Genomic DNA, 17,500 nt, shown 5'->3' on the forward strand with positions numbered 1-17,500 from the left:
AGATAGGAGAGACAAAGACAGAGAGAGATAGGAGAGACAAAGACAGAGAGAGAGATAGGAGAGACAAAGACAGAGAGAGAGAGAGGAGAGATAGGAGAGACAAAGACAGAGAGAGATAGGAGAGACAAAGACAGAGAGAGAGATAGGAGAGATAGGAGAGACAAAGACAGAGAGAGAGATAGGAGAGATAGGAGAGACAAAGACAGAGAGAGAGAGAGAGAGGAGAGACAGAGAGACAGAGAGAGAGAGAGAGAGAGAGAGAGAGAGAGAGAGAGAGAGAGAGAGAGAGAGACAGACAGAGAGACAGAGGGAGGGGAGATATCAGAGAGAAAGAGACAGGACACAATGATAATAATAATAATAATAATAATAATAATAATAATAATAATAATAATAATAATAATAATAATAATAATAATAATAATAATAATAATAATAATAATAATAATAATTCATTACATTTATATAGCGCTTTTCTAGACACTCAAAGCGCTCCCCACAATGTAGGGTGGAAATTGCCTCCTTCACCACCACTGGTAGCACCCAACCTTGGGCTACACAGGCTCAATGGCTGCCATACACTGGCACCAGGCACACATCACAATCAATCAATCAATTTGTAAGAAGAGAATACATACATACAACATACTAAAGATAAAAGTGCAAAAAGTGCAAATACAAATAAGTGCAGAGGTTCAGATAGAAATAAAAACAAATTAAGAATAAAAGAAAGAAAAGTGCAGTAGAATACAAATAAGGCATAAAAGGACTAAAAGTAACAACCTAGGAGGCAGGCTCAGCTCCGGTCAAAGGCCAGGGAGAGTAGATGAGTCTTTAGCCGGGACTTAAAGACCTCAAGGGTCTGGGCTGACCACCTGGTGTGGAGGGGGAGGCTATTCCACAGTTTAGGGGCGGCTATGGAAAAAGCTCTGTCCCCTTTGGTTTTTAGCCTCGACCTGGGCACATGTAGCAGCAGTTGGTCGGCTGACCTTAGGGCACAGGATGGGGTGTGGAGACACAGGAGCTCGGTCAGGTACTGTGGGGCCAGGCCATTTAGGGATTTAAAACCGTTAAAAGTTATTTAAAATCAATGCTGTGACGGACAGGAGCCAGTGGAGTGAGGCCAGGACTGGGGTGATGTGCTCACGTTTTTTTAGTGGAGTGATGCCAGTATCTATATACTGAGCTATACTGAGCATTGCAGTAATCCAGCCGAGTAGTTATAAAGGCGTGGATCACTCTCTCCAGGTCGCACTGGGAGAGGTAGGCCTTGGTCTTCGCTAGGGTTCTGAGGTGGAAAAAACTGTTCCTAACCACTGAGCTGACTTGTTTGGTGAATTTGAAGGCACTATCAAAAATCACTCAGAGGACCGGATGTCAGAGCCCAGAGGACCTAGAACATTTGCAAGCGAGACTGGAGAGGTATCACCAAAGATTATAATCTCGGTCTTGCTCTCATTTAAATTGAGGAAATTTGCACTCATCCATGCTTTAATGTCAGTTAGACAGTCGAGCAGTGGCTGAATTGCGACCGGTCCTGTGGCCCTAAGAGGTAGGTAAATCTGCAAAGCAGAGAAAGGATATATTATACTTGGCCACACCACACAATGGCTGAACGGCTCAGGAGACAGGGATTGATATCAGCCAATTAAGGGGAAGGGATGATTAGGTGACCTTGATGTCAGAGACCTGACTGGGAATTTTGCCAGGAATGTCATGGAACCCCCTACTCTTTCCGATAGGTGTCCTGGGTTATTTAACGACGAGATTCATTCAGTCAGGACCTCGGTTTAGCGTCTCATCCGAAGGACGGCACTCGCAGCTATACGGTGTCCCTATCATCGCAACAGGGACATTGTTACTGACTAGTCCAGCGGAAGGAGGGAGGAGGGAGGAAGAGAGAGAGCAAGAAAACAGAGTGAGATAGAGAGGACAGGGGCATGGGGAGACAAAGACAGAGAGAGAGAGAGGACACAATGAGTGAGATGGAAAGAGAGAGAGATGAAGAGAGAGAGGACAGAGACACTGGGAGACAAAGACAGAGATATAAGAGAGAAAGAAAGAAAGAGAGAGGACACAAGTGAGTGAGATAGAGAGAGAAGTAGGGAGGAAGAGAGAGCAAGAAGACGAGGAGTGAGATGGAGAGAGAGACGGAGGGAGGAAGAGAGAGCAAGAGGACACAGCCGGAAGTAAGAATGAGAGAGAGAGAGAGAGAGAGAGAGAGAGAGAGAGAGAGAGAGAGAGAGAGAGAGAGAGAGAGAGCAATGGCCCGACCTCGCTGTGTCACCTAAATTCTACTCTAATGAATAGCCCATTGATTTCCATTAGGCTCCGCTGGGAATGACCGCTCCAGCCTGTCTGCTTCCCATTAACGCACTTTTAAACTGCGCCTGATAAATGGTCAGCGGGCAGACAGGCAGACAGGCAGGCAGGCATAGCCACGGGCAGCCCCATGGTTGAGGACCTTTTCACAGGGTAAAAGCAGGAAGAGGCCTGTGGATTGTTCTATACATACAGTACTGAGTGGGGCAATGGATGCATCAATACCGTTTTTTTCACAACCAATAGAGTATGGGGCTGGTGTGGAGAGTACATGAGCCACTCCATTACTCTGCCTGAACGGCACTGTGGTGGATCAATGGGCAGAGCGTGGTACTGGCACTGCCAGGGTTAGGGGTTTGATTGCCAACTGGGGTTACCCGCGCGAAAACAATGTATGTACTGTATGCACTCATGGGTAACGTACTGTAAGGCGCTTCGGATAAAAGTTGTCAACCAAATGGCTTATGTTATAGACATAGACCATTGATTGCGGGTCACTGGACAAAAACGATTGTGATATAATCCATTTTTCTCCATTAGAGAGATTTGACATGCTTCTACGGTATGTGTAAAAAAAAATTGCTTCGGTTTGATTTCTGACACTTTTAACACACAACTCTCTGCGTCTGGTTTTAGTATCCGGGGAAATTCTCAGATAATGGTGCACACCCCTGATTTAGCCTTGTATCGCCCAGGTAAAATGGCTGAGTGAGAGAGAGAGAGAGAGAGAGAGAGAGAGAGAGAGAGAGAGAGAGAGAGAGGGGAATAGAGGGAGAGAGAGAGAGGGAGAAAGAGAGGGATAGAGGGGGAAAGATGAGGGAGAGAGAGAGAGAGGGATAGAGGGGGAAAGAGGAGGGAGAGAGAGAGAGATATACCGCTATGGATACCGGTATATCGGTGCAGCCCTGTCGGCTGAGGCCGGGGCGTGGCGGGGGAAGGACATGAACAGTTCAGCTGTCCGTCCAAATGGTCATCAGTTGTCCACCGCAGCCTCCCGTCGGCACGTAGCCACGCTGAGGGCTTTAAAGCCGGCGATCCGGCCTCCATTAACATTAATAGGATTTCAATCTATTATGCAACGGCTCCCGTTACGCAGCGTTCCAAGACTTCATCAGTGGCATCGCACAGCTGCAGCTTCCGTTTAAAGATTCAAGATTCAAGAGTTTTATTTGTCACATGCAATGAAATGTAGGTGGCCCATGCCCACCTCGATTGTGCAAAAATACAAATAATAAAATAGAATAATAAAATAGAATAGATAATACAATAGAGTTGACATGTTAAAAAAGTTATAAGAATCAAATACAATGCTAAGCTTAAGAATAAAGGCAATGAGTATACAATAATATACAAATATACAGATCTGTTTTTAAAGTTACCTTTTTCTAGTGTATTTGTGTGTGGGGTGTGTGAGAGAGTGTAAGTGAGGATATGTGCGTGTGTGTGTGTGTGTGTGTGTGTGTGTGTGTGTGTGTGTGTGTTCGTGTGTGCTTGTGTGTGGAGAGATCAGTGACTCATTTAACCCTTTGTGCACCTTATACACTAGTAGTAAGTGAGGGTTCTCTTTTGGGTTTGTTTAATTTGGATCCCCGAATGAATGACCGCTAGGGGGGGGGGGGGGGGGGGGGGGGGATAATTAAACAGAATACAAACACAGAATGTAATTGGTAATACAATAAAAATAAGCAAATAAAGGAAATCCAAAATGAATACTCAACATTGAAGACGTAACACATTTAGTTCAGTATCCAGTAAACCCTTTCAGAGTTATGACCACAGTGGTGTGACCAAAGCCTTGACAGACGAGGATCCCAATGATGAGTGACAATGGCCTGAGAGGCATGAGAACATGAGAAATTCCAAAAAAAACTCACATCTGAAAGGCTAAATCTTTTTTAAACTACATTTATTCTTTACTTGCCTTGTGGGATACTACTGGTAGCTTGTTCCAGTTGAATATGGCTCTATAGCGCACTGTGGACTTTAAATGATTAGTCCTTGGCTGAGGAAGTACCAGGTCACCACTTATTAGCGCCTGTGAAATGAGTGAGACTGTTTTCAATGTAATCTGATTGATCGGTCAAAACATAATAGGCTTGCAAGGAGTCTGCATTCAACTGTCAGCTATGAGAGGCGTTTATGCATTAAAGTTACATTTGTTCTATTTGAGCATTGAAGAACTACCCTGGCAGCTCTGTTTTGTGACCAACTGAAGGTTGTTCAGCTCCTCCTTTGATGCTGATGACCGTGTGATTGGACAATATTCTAGATGTGACTAAACAAGTCACCGTGCTAAATCACCTCAGTCTACTAACCGGGCCCTTAGATCCTCTGACAACCTTTTATTGTCTGTCCCTAGAACCCGACTTGCAACCCGGGGTGATCGTGCCTTTCAGGTAGCTGCTCCCAAATTGTGCAATGCCCTCCCTTTCTCTCTGAGATCAATAGAATCATATGACTCTTAAAAAAATAAAAGATTGCTAAAAACGCTACTGTTCAGACAGGCGTTAGTACGCTATAGTCTTATCTTGGTTTTACTTTGTATTATACTTTCTAGTTGGTGTGTTTGATTGGTTCTATGTATTGCTGATGATGTTTGCTGTTTTTTTTTCTTCTTTTTACTGGAAAGCACTTTGTGATCCTGTATCTTGAAAGATGCTATATAAATAAAAATGTACTTACTTACTTACTTTTATTAAGAACGGGAGGGAATATATATACAGTATGTAAGGCATGTCCTTGTGAAAATGGTGTAGTGTGTGCGGTTTGGGCTGAGGAAGGCTCTCACGTGGCTTCTCTGCTTCTTTTGAGGTGGGATGGAAATCTCTGAGCCTCCATCGCCCTGTCGGAGTTCATTGATCAGGTTTGAGGTTGATGCGAGCTGTCGCCGTGCTTTAGTCTTTGCCCCGTGTGTGAATTCTCTAGAGGTTGGAGCGGCATGTTCTCACAGGAGTCTATATATATATATTTTATATCATAGAAAAAACTGCACAGAGCACAGCGGGTAAAACCCACTTTTATACACCTTGGGTATGGAATGAGCTGCGAATATACCATTTTATAATGGTAAATGGCTGCATTTATATAGTGCTTTTATCCAAAGAGCTTTACAATTTGTTCCTCACATTTGACCCATTCACTCACACATTCACACACCGATGGCAAAGGCGACCATGCAAGGTGCTGACCTGCTCATCAGGAGCAATTAGGGGTTTTAGTGTCTTGCTCAAGGACACTTTGACATGCTGCCCGGGAGGAGTGGGAATCGAACCGGGAACCTCCTGGATTGCCAGACGACTGCTCTACCTCCCGAGCAACTGTCCCCCCTATTTTATGCCCACGTTTACATTTAGTCATTTAGTCATTTAGCTGACACTTTTATCCAAAGCAACTTACAAATTGTGTACAACAAGTCAGCAGGAGGGGTACTACACCTCTGGCGGCTCAGGGTAAAGTGGTATTGTTCGTCTACCAGTGCGTCGATACAGCATAGTATCGTGATATTTTGGTGGTCAATATATCGTATCGTATTGTGGACGGCAAGTATAGATTTTTTTTTTTTATTTATTTCTTTATTACAGGAAAAAAAATCATTGAACATCTCAAATGTAAATATTGTACATTTTCCATCTTTTTTTCCTTTTATCCCCTTTCATTTCCCCTTCCCCTCCCTCATTCCCACCCCATCCCCCCCACACCGAGGTTGTTGACAAACGCATCTGCAAAACATACAAGTATAGATTTTTGATGAAACATGATGAAACAAATGATGCATGTAATGTATATTTTCATTGCAGATGTTGACAACGTTTTCCATTGGGGACATAATTTGCAGTTGAAAAAAGGTCATGATTTACAATATACCACAATATTGCAAAATTGCAATACTATCGTATTGTGACTTAAAGGGGAACTATTTTACTATTTCTTTCACTATTTGGGCACTTTTACACAATTCCTGTGAGTTTATGGAACACCTCTGTAATTATATATTTTTTTTAATTCATTGTTTTGTATTTCTAATCAAGTACTCAAAAACAGCATTTTTCTACCTCAAGATCTCGAGCCGTTTTGAGCCTGGCCACCTAAACCACTGCGCCGCGGCGCCGGCGCCTGAACATTAACATGCAGCGGTGTCTCTCTGACATCACAAATCATCACATTTTCAGATGACTCAGTTCAGTGAGGGTGAATATTGTGAGAGGAGAATTGGAAGAATGCGCCAATATGAGAATTAGAGACATAGATCATATTAATATAAGTCCACATAGCTAGGAAACAATGCTAAACACTGAAAAAGGCCATTTATAAGATAGTTCCCCTTTAAAAGAACACGCTAACATTTTGGGAAATTAGCTTACCGTCTTCTCCAGAGAGTGACAAGAAGATAGATACCAGTTTGCTCTCTGTTCCGTACATGTCCGCTTCCATTCATTGTGCTAAGCTAGGCTAACGTGCAGCCAGATAGCTTTCTACTGAACGCACAGAGAGGAGACTGGTATCTATCTTCTTGTCTCTCTCTCTGGAGAAGACGGTAAGCTAATTTCCCAAAATGTTGGGGTGTTTCTTTAAGTATTGTGATAATATATCGTGGGGCCTCTGGTGATTCCCGCCCCTACTTTACAGAACCTTGGCTTGAGGTGGCCTGTGTTATGGTATCTCTGGTGTGGTCTGTGTTATGGTATCTCTGGTGGTGTGGCCTGTGTTATGGTATCTCTGGTGTGGTCTGTGTTATGGTATCTCTGGTGTGGTCTGTGTTATGGTATCTCTGGTGTGGTCTGTGTTATGGTATCTCTGGTGTGGTCTGTGTTATGGTATCTCTGGTGTGGTCTGTGTTATGGTATCTCTGGTGGTGTGGTCTGTGTTATGGTATCTCTGGTGTGGTCTGTGTTATGGTATCTGGTGTGGTCTGTGTTATGGTATCTCTGGTGTGGTCTGTGTTATGGTATCTCTGGTGTGGTCTGTGTTATGGTATCTCTGGTGTGGTCTGTGTTATGGTATCTCTGGTGGTGTGGTCTGTGTTATGGTATCTCTGGTGTGGTCTGTGTTATGGTATCTGGTGTGGTCTGTGTTATGGTATCTCTGGTGTGGTCTGTGTTATGGTATCTCTGGTGTGGTCTGTGTTATGGTATCTGGTGTTGTCTGTGTTATGGTATCTCTGGTGTGGCCTGTGTTATGGTATCTCTGGTGTGGTCTGTGTTATGGTATCTCTGGTGTGGTCTGTGTTATGGTATCTCTGGTGTGGTCTGTGTTATGGTATCTCTGGTGTGGTCTGTGTTATGGTATCTCTGGTGTGGTCTGTGTTATGGTATCTCTGGTGAGGTCTGTGTTATGGTATCTCTGGTGTGGTCTGTGTTATGGTATCTGGTGTGGTCTGTGTTATGGTATCTCTGGTGTGGCCTGTGTTATGGTATCTCTGGTGTGGTCTGTGTTATGGTATCTCTGGTGAGGTCTGTTATGGTATCTCTGGTGTGGTCTGTGTTATGGTATCTCTGGTGTGGTCTGTGTTATGGTATCTCTGGTGTGGTCTGTTATGGTATCTCTGGTGTGGTCTGTGTTATGGTATCTCTGGTGTGGTCTGTTATGGTATCTCTGGTGTGGTCTGTGTTATGGTATCTCTGGTGTGGCCTGTGTTATGGTATATCTGGTGTGGTCTGGTCTGTGTTATGGTATCTCTGGTGTGGCCTGTGTTATGGTATCTCTGGTGTGGTCTGGTCTGTTATGGTATCTTTGGTGTGGTCTGTGTTATGGTATCTCTGGTGTGGTCTGGTCTGTGTTATGGTATCTCTGGTGTGGTCTGTGTTATGGTATCTCTGGTGTGGCCTGTATGCCTCTCATCTTTTACTCTTTCCATTGTTGTGTAGCTTTCATGTATTGCACATGTGTTCCTTTATGTGAAATTGTTTAATTTTTTTCATGGTAAACAGCTTATGCTGCCCATCTTGACCAGGACTCCCTGGAAGAAGAGATATTGTATCTCAATGGGACCTTCCTGGCTAAATAAAGTAAAAATAAAAAATGAAATAGAAATAACTGGCCGTACTCGCATGCCATTGACAATAAGGCTGGTAACAATAAGGCTGGTATTTTCCCCACGTGGTTAAGCAAATTCCATTGAGCACTGGCAGCTGAATTTAAAAACACTGTTTTTACAGGATTCGTTTGCAGGATCCCTTACACATTTACAAAAAAGAAAAAAAGCTATACACGATTCCAACATTATAAATGTGAATGTGAAATTGTGAAGCTTCAGAAGTGCCAATTGGAGCAGGTTGCCATAGAAACAGCAAAGTGGCACACGCAAGACAGTGCAATTTTTTTTTACCAGAGTAACTTCCTGCTTTGCCGGGGGAGCTATTTTTAACGCCCACGTTATATAAGATACAACACTTGCGCTCAATATATACCCCCCCCCCCTCTTAACTACCACGGTGGAGCTGCCTACTTCAGAAGGTCCTACATGCTTCACCAGGCCTCCAGGATCTCACAGGAACAGGCCGGGCCCAGTATACTGTACCGTAGCTCATTAGGAAGCTGCCTCGCTGGAACATGGTTTGCTGTTGGATTTAATGGTCATAAATGATAAATATCTGATAAATGGACCATCCTCCCACGGTGGTTTGAAGTGGAGGTAGCGGAAGAAAGGACGATGTCTTCTCATGCTCAGTAGTTGAATATTAAAATATCTAAGTAAAGGCCTATTCCGATTTTTATTCTGAAACATTTTCATAATTCAGTCCTGCCTTGGACCAGCTTGTCCCATGTACAGGATTTGTCAGTGTACACAGGTCACTCATCATCCGCATTGCATTTTTACCGCTACGCCTCTCTTTTTGTTCATAAACTACGACTTTAGGACAAAACACAGGGAATAAATCACACCAAATAATAGGGGAAATAGTCATTACCTCTCTTAGTTTTACGTCACTTGGAGATTCATAAGTGTGATATTAAATGTCCAGGTGGGGAAATGAGGAGATATCCCACAGCTGGAGAAACAGGCCTGAGAACGGATCAAACATAACTTTTCACAGTGGCGTGAAACAACACTGGCTCAGTGCTGGCCAGTGTTGGAGAGTAACTGCTTAGCATGATGCACTGACAAACGCTTCACACAATGTAAGCGTTCTGTTTTTATACAGGCCAAATACAACGGCGATCAATAGGAACGGCGGTCTGTGTTTCCCACCGAATTTAGGCGTGGCCGAGCAAAAAAACCCAAAGTATCCGGATGTGCCAGTGTGATGATGTGCCAGTGTGAGGATGTGCCAGTGTGATGATGTGCCAGTGTGATGATGTGCCAGTGTGAGGATGTGCCAGTGTGAGGATGTGCCAGTGTGAGGATGTGCCAGTGTGAGGATGTGCCAGTGTGATGATGTGCCAGTGTGATGATGTGCCAGTGTGATGATGTGCCAGTGTGAGGATGTGCCAGTGTGATGATGTGCCAGTGTGATGATGTGCCAGTGTGATGATGTGCCAGTGTGAGGATGTGCCAGTGTGATGATGTGCCAGTGTGATGATGTGCCAGTGTGAGGATGTGCCAGTGTGAGGATGTGCCAGTGTGATGATGTGCCAGTGTGATGATGTGCCAGTGTGATGATGTGCCAGTGTGAGGATGTGCCAGTGTGAGGATGTGCCAGTGTGATGATGTGCCAGTGTGATGATGTGCCAGTGTGATGATGTGCCAGTGTGATGATGTGCCAGTGTGAGGATGTGCCAGTGTGATGATGTGCCAGTGTGAGGATGTGCCAGTGTGAGGATGTGCCAGTGTGATGATGTGCCAGTGTGAGGATGTGCCAGTGTGATGATGTGCCAGTGTGAGGATGTGCCACTGTGCCAGTGTGATGATGTGCCAGTGTGATGATGTGCCAGTGTGAGGATGTGCCAGTGTGATGATGTGCCAGTGTGAGGATGTGCCAGTGTGAGGATGTGCCAGTGTGAGGATGTGCCAGTGTGATGATGTGCCAGTGTGAGGATGTGCCAGTGTGATGATGTGCCAGTGTGAGGATGTGCCACTGTGCCAGTGTGATGAACTGGTCATATTAAATTTGATCCAATACAATTTAGCTGAGATTTAGCACAACACTACTAGTTTAAACCTATGATCACCGGCTGAGGGATGGAATTAAAGAAATCTCCTAGAAGATTATAATAATTTAAATGTTTTAATTTGTATACATTATTATAATAATAATTAATATAATGGCAAGCCTGCGTTGCTTCTTCCTCGCTCTAGAGAATAACTGAAATCATCTATATTTAGCAATAATTTATTTAGAATTAGATCATGAGTTATTCATGTGTCTTGGCTGTGGGGGGGGGTTGAGAATGTTTCTTTTAGAGACAAAAGCGACTGCGGGGGTGGGGGGTGTGAGAGTGGAGAGATGGGAACGTGTAGCGCGGCTCCCATGTAATATTCAACACTCTTGGGCGCTGGCCCAGAGTGTACGCATGCTAAACTGGGGAAGTCACTATGATTAGACGCTTGACGTAGTCGACGCGCGAATGTACTTCTGCTTGTTCCCAATCACCTCAAAGGCCGTGTTACTGTTTATCTCCAGGCTACTGGATTACTGACCAGCAGGAATATCCCTGTAGATTGTGTACATTACAGTTATAGTAAATTTTTTACATCAAATACAAACAATTTAAAAGCACAGTGAGTGTCCCCACCCACCAGAGCAGAACCTTTGTGTTTTCAGTAAGGTATGCACTGTGTCCTCTCTGCTCTCAAAGCCATACATCTTATTCCCTCTGTTCACCTCCCACTCACATCGCCTGACGAGTATAAGACTGGTCTATGGATGTAACCCTACACCAATCGCGTGCTTCCAAATCTGTGTCAGCATAGGAGGCTGATGTACAGGATTTACATTTCAGATGTCTGTGCGGCCCTAAAGGAATAATTCATTCGACATCATTCAACTCATCCTTGTGGGAAAGAGAGATAATTTCACGAGGGATTGTGAATTCATAATCTCTCTGTGCTTTCAGGCTGTTTCAGTTCCCTGTGCAATAACACCGCCATCTCTCTGTCTCCCCCTACAGGATGCTTTGAGTGCTGCATCAAGTGTCTGGGCGGGGTGCCCTACGCCTCCCTGGTGGCCACCATCCTCTGCTTTTCGGGCGTGGCCCTGTTCTGTGGCTGCGGGCACGTGGCGCTGACGGGCACCTTGACCATGCTGGAGAACCACTTCTCCAGAATCACCAGTGACCACGCCACCCTCGCCATGGTGTAAGTGTGTGTGTGTGTGTGTGTGTGTGTGTGTGTGTGTGTGTGTGTTTGTTTTTCTATCCTTGTGAGAACCAAATGTATTCCCCTGCATTTGTATAACACCAAATATCCCCACAAGTGATGAAAACAAGATTTTCTTTTTGCCCCGTTAGGCATGAAATCTTCATTATTGATAAGTCTGTGGAAAGTCCTCACAAGGCATGAAAACAGGGGGAGGGATCAGAAAATGATGTTCCTGTGGGCTTTTGTCAGATCTCACAATAGAATTTCTATACGCCCGCATCCATCCATTAGGTAGGGTTCCAGGCTCAGGGAGGAAGGTTGCTGGTTCGAGCCCCGGTTGGGGCGCTGTCGGAAAGTGGTGTTGTTGTCCAGTAGGGAACGCTCGGTCCCCTGGACCTGTAACAGTGACGGGGACACCGTTGTGTGTGCCGTCCTGTGGATGAGACATTCAACTCACTTTGGTAGTTGAACAAACCTGCTGATGGTTAAGAGGGATCCCCCACCCCCACCCGACCCTCCTGGCTATCAGGTCTCTGACATCAAGGTCACCTAACGTCCTTCTCCTTAATAGGCCGATATCTTTCTTTGTCTCCTGAGCCTTTCATGCATTGTGTGTGTGCGTGTGCGTGTGCGTGTGCGTGTGTGTGTGCGTGTGTGTGTGTGTGTGTGTGTGTGTGTGTGTGTGTGTGTGTGTGTGTGTGTGTGTGTGTGTGTGTGTGTGTGTGTGTGTGTGTGTGTGTGTGTGTGTGTGTGTGTGTGTGTGTGTGTGTGTGTGTGTGTGTGTGTGTGTGTGTGTGTGTGTGTGTGTGTGTGTGTGTGTGTGTGTGTGTGTGTGTGTGTGTGTGTGTGTGTGTGTGTGTGTGTGTGTGAGTGAGTGAGTGAGTGAGTGAGTGAGTGAGTGAGTGAGTGAGTGAGTGAGTGAGTGAGTGAGTGAGTGAGTGAGTGAGTGAGTGAGTGAGTGAGTGAGTGAGTGAGTGAGTGAGTGAGTGAGTGAGTGAGTGAGTGAGTGAGTGAGTGAGTGAGTGAGTGAGTGAGTGAGTGAGTGAGTGAGTGAGTGAGTGAGTGAGTGAGTGAGTGAGTGAGTGAGTGAGTGAGTGAGTGAGTGAGTGAGTGAGTGAGTGAGTGAGTGAGTGAGTGAGTGAGTGAGTGAGTGAGTGAGTGAGTGAGTGAGTGAGTGAGTGAGTGAGTGAGTGAGTGAGTGAGTGAGTGAGTGAGTGAGTGAGTGAGTGAGTGAGTGAGTGAGTGAGTGAGTGAGTGAGTGAGTGAGTGAGTGAGTGAGTGAGTGAGTGAGTGAGTGAGTGAGTGAGTGAGTGAGTGAGTGAGTGAGTGAGTGAGTGAGTGAGTGAGTGAGTGAGTGAGTGAGTGAGTGAGTGAGTGAGTGAGTGAGTGAGTGAGTGAGTGAGTGAGTGAGTGAGTGAGTGAGTGAGTGAGTGAGTGAGTGAGTGAGTGAGTGCCAGTGTATGGCAGTCGTTGCGCCTGCATAGCCCAAGGTTGGGTGCTACCAGTGGTGGTGAAGGAGGCAATTTCGTCTCTACATTGTAAAGCAAGACTATCCAGAAAATATCCAGAGATATTTTCCCATAATTGAGTGAGGATTGGTGATTGGCTGTGAAAACACAGGTCGTGACAGGTGATTGGACACTATATTGTAGGTTGTTGCTTTAATAACAATCCTTTCCAGGCTCTGTCACACACAGAGTTGCTATGCAAACCTGATCTGAATTCCATTCGACGGTACAGGCTTCTCATCATCATCAACCTTTATTTATACTCGAAAAGACAATTGAGGTCACCCTCATGTTCAATGTCGTCGAGACTTTACAGACATTTCAATGCACACATTTCTACAATATAACAATAATAAATATTAATAACTATCTATATAGTATAAAATGAACATAGGCATAAAATCAGCACACAGATTGACAGAATAAAAAACAATGCATAAATTGCAGACATAAGAATAGGTATGAAAGACAATAAAAGTAGTGCAATGTAAACGTGCAGACTTAATAATGGCAAAAAATAAGTACAAAAGTACAATGTCCATTGAGCCCATTGAGAACATGACTGAAACAGAGGGGTATAGAGGCTGCTAGAATGAGAACATGACTGAAACAGGGGTATAGAGGCTGCTAGAATGAGAACATGACTGAAACAGGGGTATAGAGGCTGCTAGAATGAGAACATGACTGAAACAGAGGGGTATAGAGGCTGCTAGAATGAGAACATGACTGAAACAGAGAGGTATAGAGGCTGCTAGAATGAGAACATGACTGAAACAGAGAGGTATAGAGGCTGCTAGAATGAGAACATGACTGAAACAGAGGGGTATAGAGGCTGCTACAGTAGAATGAGAACATGACTGAAACAGAGGGGTATAGAGGCTGCTAGAATGAGAACATGACTGAAACAGAGAGGTATAGAGGCTGCTACAGTAGAATGAGAACATGACTGAAACAGAGAGGTATAGAGGCTGCTAGAATGAGAACAGGTCTGAAACAGAGAGGTATAGAGGCTGCTAGAATGAGAACATGACTGAAACAGAGAGGTATAGAGGCTGCTAGAATGAGAACATGACTGAAACAGAGGGGTATAGAGGCTGCTACAGTAGAATGAGAACATGACTGAAACAGAGAGGTATAGAGGCTGCTAGAATGAGAACATGACTGAAACAGAGGGGTATAGAGGCTGCTAGAATGAGAACAGGACTGAAACAGAGAGGTATAGAGGCTGCTAGAATGAGAACATGACTGAAACAGAGAGGTATAGAGGCTGCTAGAATGAGAACAGGACTGAAACAGAGGGGTAAGAGGCTGCTAGAATGAGAACAGGACTGAAACAGAGAGGTATAGAGGCTGCTAGAATGAGAACATGACAAACAGAGGGGTAAGAGGCTGCTAGAATGAGAACAGGACTGAAACAGAGAGGTATAGAGGCTGCTAGAATGAGAACATGACAAACAGAGGGGTATAGAGGCTGCAAGAATGAGCACAGGACTGAAACCAAGGGGTATAGAGGCTGCTAGAATGAGAACATGACAAACAGAGGGGTATAGAGGCTGCTAGAATGAGCACAGGACTGAAACCAAGGGGTATAGAGGCTGCTAGAATGAGAACATGACAAACAGAGGGGTAAGAGGCTGCTAGAATGAGAACATGACAAACAGAGGGGTAAGAGGCTGCTAGAATGAGAACATGACAAACAGAGGGGTAAGAGGCTGCTAGAATGAGAACATGACAAACAGAGGGGTATAGAGGCTGCTAGAATGAGCACATGACTGAAACCAAGGGGTATAGAGGCTGCTAGAATGAGAACATGACAAACAGAGGGGTAAGAGGCTGCTAGAATGAGAACATGACAAACAGAGGGGTATAGAGGCTGCTAGAATGAGCACAGGACTGAAACCAAGGGGTATAGAGGCTGCTAGAATGCATAATCCTTCAAGTCTCTAGTGTTTTTGTCAGAAGAATTATTCAAAGACAGTATATCAGCTTGTTGAAAAGGACTAAAATATGTCTCCTTTAACATCTGTTCTTTTCTCTCTCTTGCTCTCTGTCTCTCTCACACTCACTGTCTCTCTCTCTATCCATCTGTCTTTATCTCCCTGATTATCTCTCTCTCTTTCTCTCTCTCTCTCTATCCATCTGTCTTTGTCTCCCTGACACTCTCTCTCTCTTCATCTCTTCCACCCCTCCTCTCCTCATCCCTCCTCTTCATCTCGTCCATCTCGTCTTATCTTCTCTTCTCCATTCCTCTCTGTTCCTCTCCTCTTCTCCTCTCCCCTTCTCTCTCTCTCTCTCTCTCTCTCTCTCTCTCTCTCTCTCTCTCTCTCTCTCTCTCTCTCTCTCTCTCTCTCTCTCTCTCTCTCTCTCTCTCTCATTCTCTATCCATCTGTCTTTGTCGTTGTCCCCTCTCTCTCCAGAATCCAGATACTTCAGTACATCATCTATGGTGTTGCATCCTTCTTCTTCGTCTACGCCATCGTCCTGCTGGCCGAGGGCTTCTACACCACCAGCGCCGTGAAGAAGGAGCTGCAGAGCGACTTCAAGACCACCGCGTGTGGACGCTGCATCACTGCCTTTGTACGACACGCACACACACACACACACACACACACGCACGCACGCGCGCACACACACACACACACACACACACACACACACACACACACACACACACAGACTTATACTCAGCGACTTCGGGTCATTGAGAAGCGCTATATAAAAAAATATATAAAAAAAAATTATACGCATGCAATCAAGTATATAGTATGTGAATGCATACGAATATGCATTGGCAGTAGAAGTAGCCTACTTCAATGCTTTACTTTGAGTAAGTAAAAGTAGAAGTACTCCAATAGAAAACGATATGCTCATCGTTAAAATTTCTATTAAAGGGTACGTTCAGAATTTTGGGCCCTTCATGCTGTTCTTTTTGGCACAATCCATCCATCCACGTTCCTGGCCAAATTCCCAATCAGGTCTCTGACATCAAGGCCACCTATCATCCCTTCCCCTTAATTGGCTGATATCAATCCCTGTCTCCTGAGCCGTTCAGCCATTGTGTAGTGTGATGTGTGCCTGGTGTCAGTGTATGGCAACCATTGAGCATGCCTAGCCCCAGGTTGGGTGCTACCAGTGGTGGTGAAGGAGGCAATTTCCACCCTACATTGGGGGTAGCGCTTTAAGTGTCTAGAAAAAGCGCTATATAAATGTAATGATTTATTATTATTAGATTGTGCTGAGAAAGGTGCAGATTAACAACATCATCGGTAAGTAGGAAATATTAGCTATAGGGTTCCAAAAATCCTGAACTCACCACAATACCAAGTATTAAAGTACTTGATATTAAAGTACTGAAGCACAGTATCAAAGGTAAAAGCACTCGTTCCAACATCATGGCCTAGTGTCTCCGTATGTAAAAGCCTTTAACGTCCTCTAAAATGGAAAGGCTGTGTAGGGTGTCACAAACACGTATATTCACATGTGCTCCACGTACCATCAGGTGGGATCACTGCATAATACACTCAAACACCTAATATGACTCAACATACATTGGCTTTCAAAACAGAACGTGGGTAGTGCCTGCCTGATACAATCTGTGCTCACTTAGGGTAGCTATTTATAAAGGTATCATAGGTCACCCAGGGACCTATGTGCCCTCTGTGCCTCCGTCATTCTTCGTGGGAGCTCCTTTCAAAAGAGCGCAGATATTACTTTTGCTGTGCGCTCCAGAAGTGATTCATACTTCATCTTTTCACAATAGGCCGCGATGAGAGCGGAACGAAAATAACTCTTCCGGTTCTAAAGCGCCGGCCTCCTCCACAGAGGGAGTAATTGACGAATAACATTTTAATGCGGTTTCAACCACCAAAAGGAATGTTACAGCAGGTATACAAAAAATATATACATTAATTCGAAGAGTAGGTTAAATAGGGGAAGAGAGCCTGCTGGACGCACCGCCACGGGATGGAGTGGGGGGGGGGGGGAGAGAAGAGAGAGAGAGAGCGAGAGAGAGAGAGAGCGAGAGAGAGAGAGAGAGAGAGAGAGAGAGAGAGAGAGAGAGAGAGAGAGAGATATGTAGCGGAAGATTCACGTTTCTGAGTGAGGACTTTTAGTCCGTTTACGCCCACGTTGACCTTCTGTGAGCTATATCTGATCCTGCCTATAAGATGAATCACCATCATCACCATCATCATCATCATCACCATCATCATCGTCCATGTCATCATCCTGCCCATTGCGATTATATGCTGTATTCAATATGAGTCATGAACAGGAAAGCCTTGTAAAAAGGACTTGTTATGATTCTTTAATTTTTATTTGCACAATGAAAAAAAAAAAGAACGAAGCAATAAATGAAACAGATTGTGCAGGTGAGATTTAAAACCCCTAGAGGTTTATAACGGTATCTCACCTAAATCAACTATACAAAGAG

The 17,500-nt window shown here is 44.6% G+C and overlaps 1 protein-coding gene across 1 annotated transcript in view; it reads left to right on the forward strand.

Annotated features, from left to right (window-relative positions):
* Window positions 1-17,500, forward strand: part of LOC311243309 (neuronal membrane glycoprotein M6-b-like) — an 84,339-nt gene that overhangs the window by 52,466 nt on the left and 14,373 nt on the right. The window contains exons 2-3 of the mRNA XM_084332486.1: window positions 11,371-11,557; window positions 15,486-15,645. Coding sequence (XP_084188612.1) covers window positions 11,371-11,557; window positions 15,486-15,645 — 347 coding nt within the window. The remainder of the gene's footprint in view (window positions 1-11,370; window positions 11,558-15,485; window positions 15,646-17,500) is intronic.

Source organism: Notolepis coatsorum (assembly GCF_963971535.1).
Source record: "Notolepis coatsorum genome assembly, chromosome: 1".
NCBI lineage: Eukaryota > Metazoa > Chordata > Actinopteri > Aulopiformes > Paralepididae > Notolepis > Notolepis coatsorum.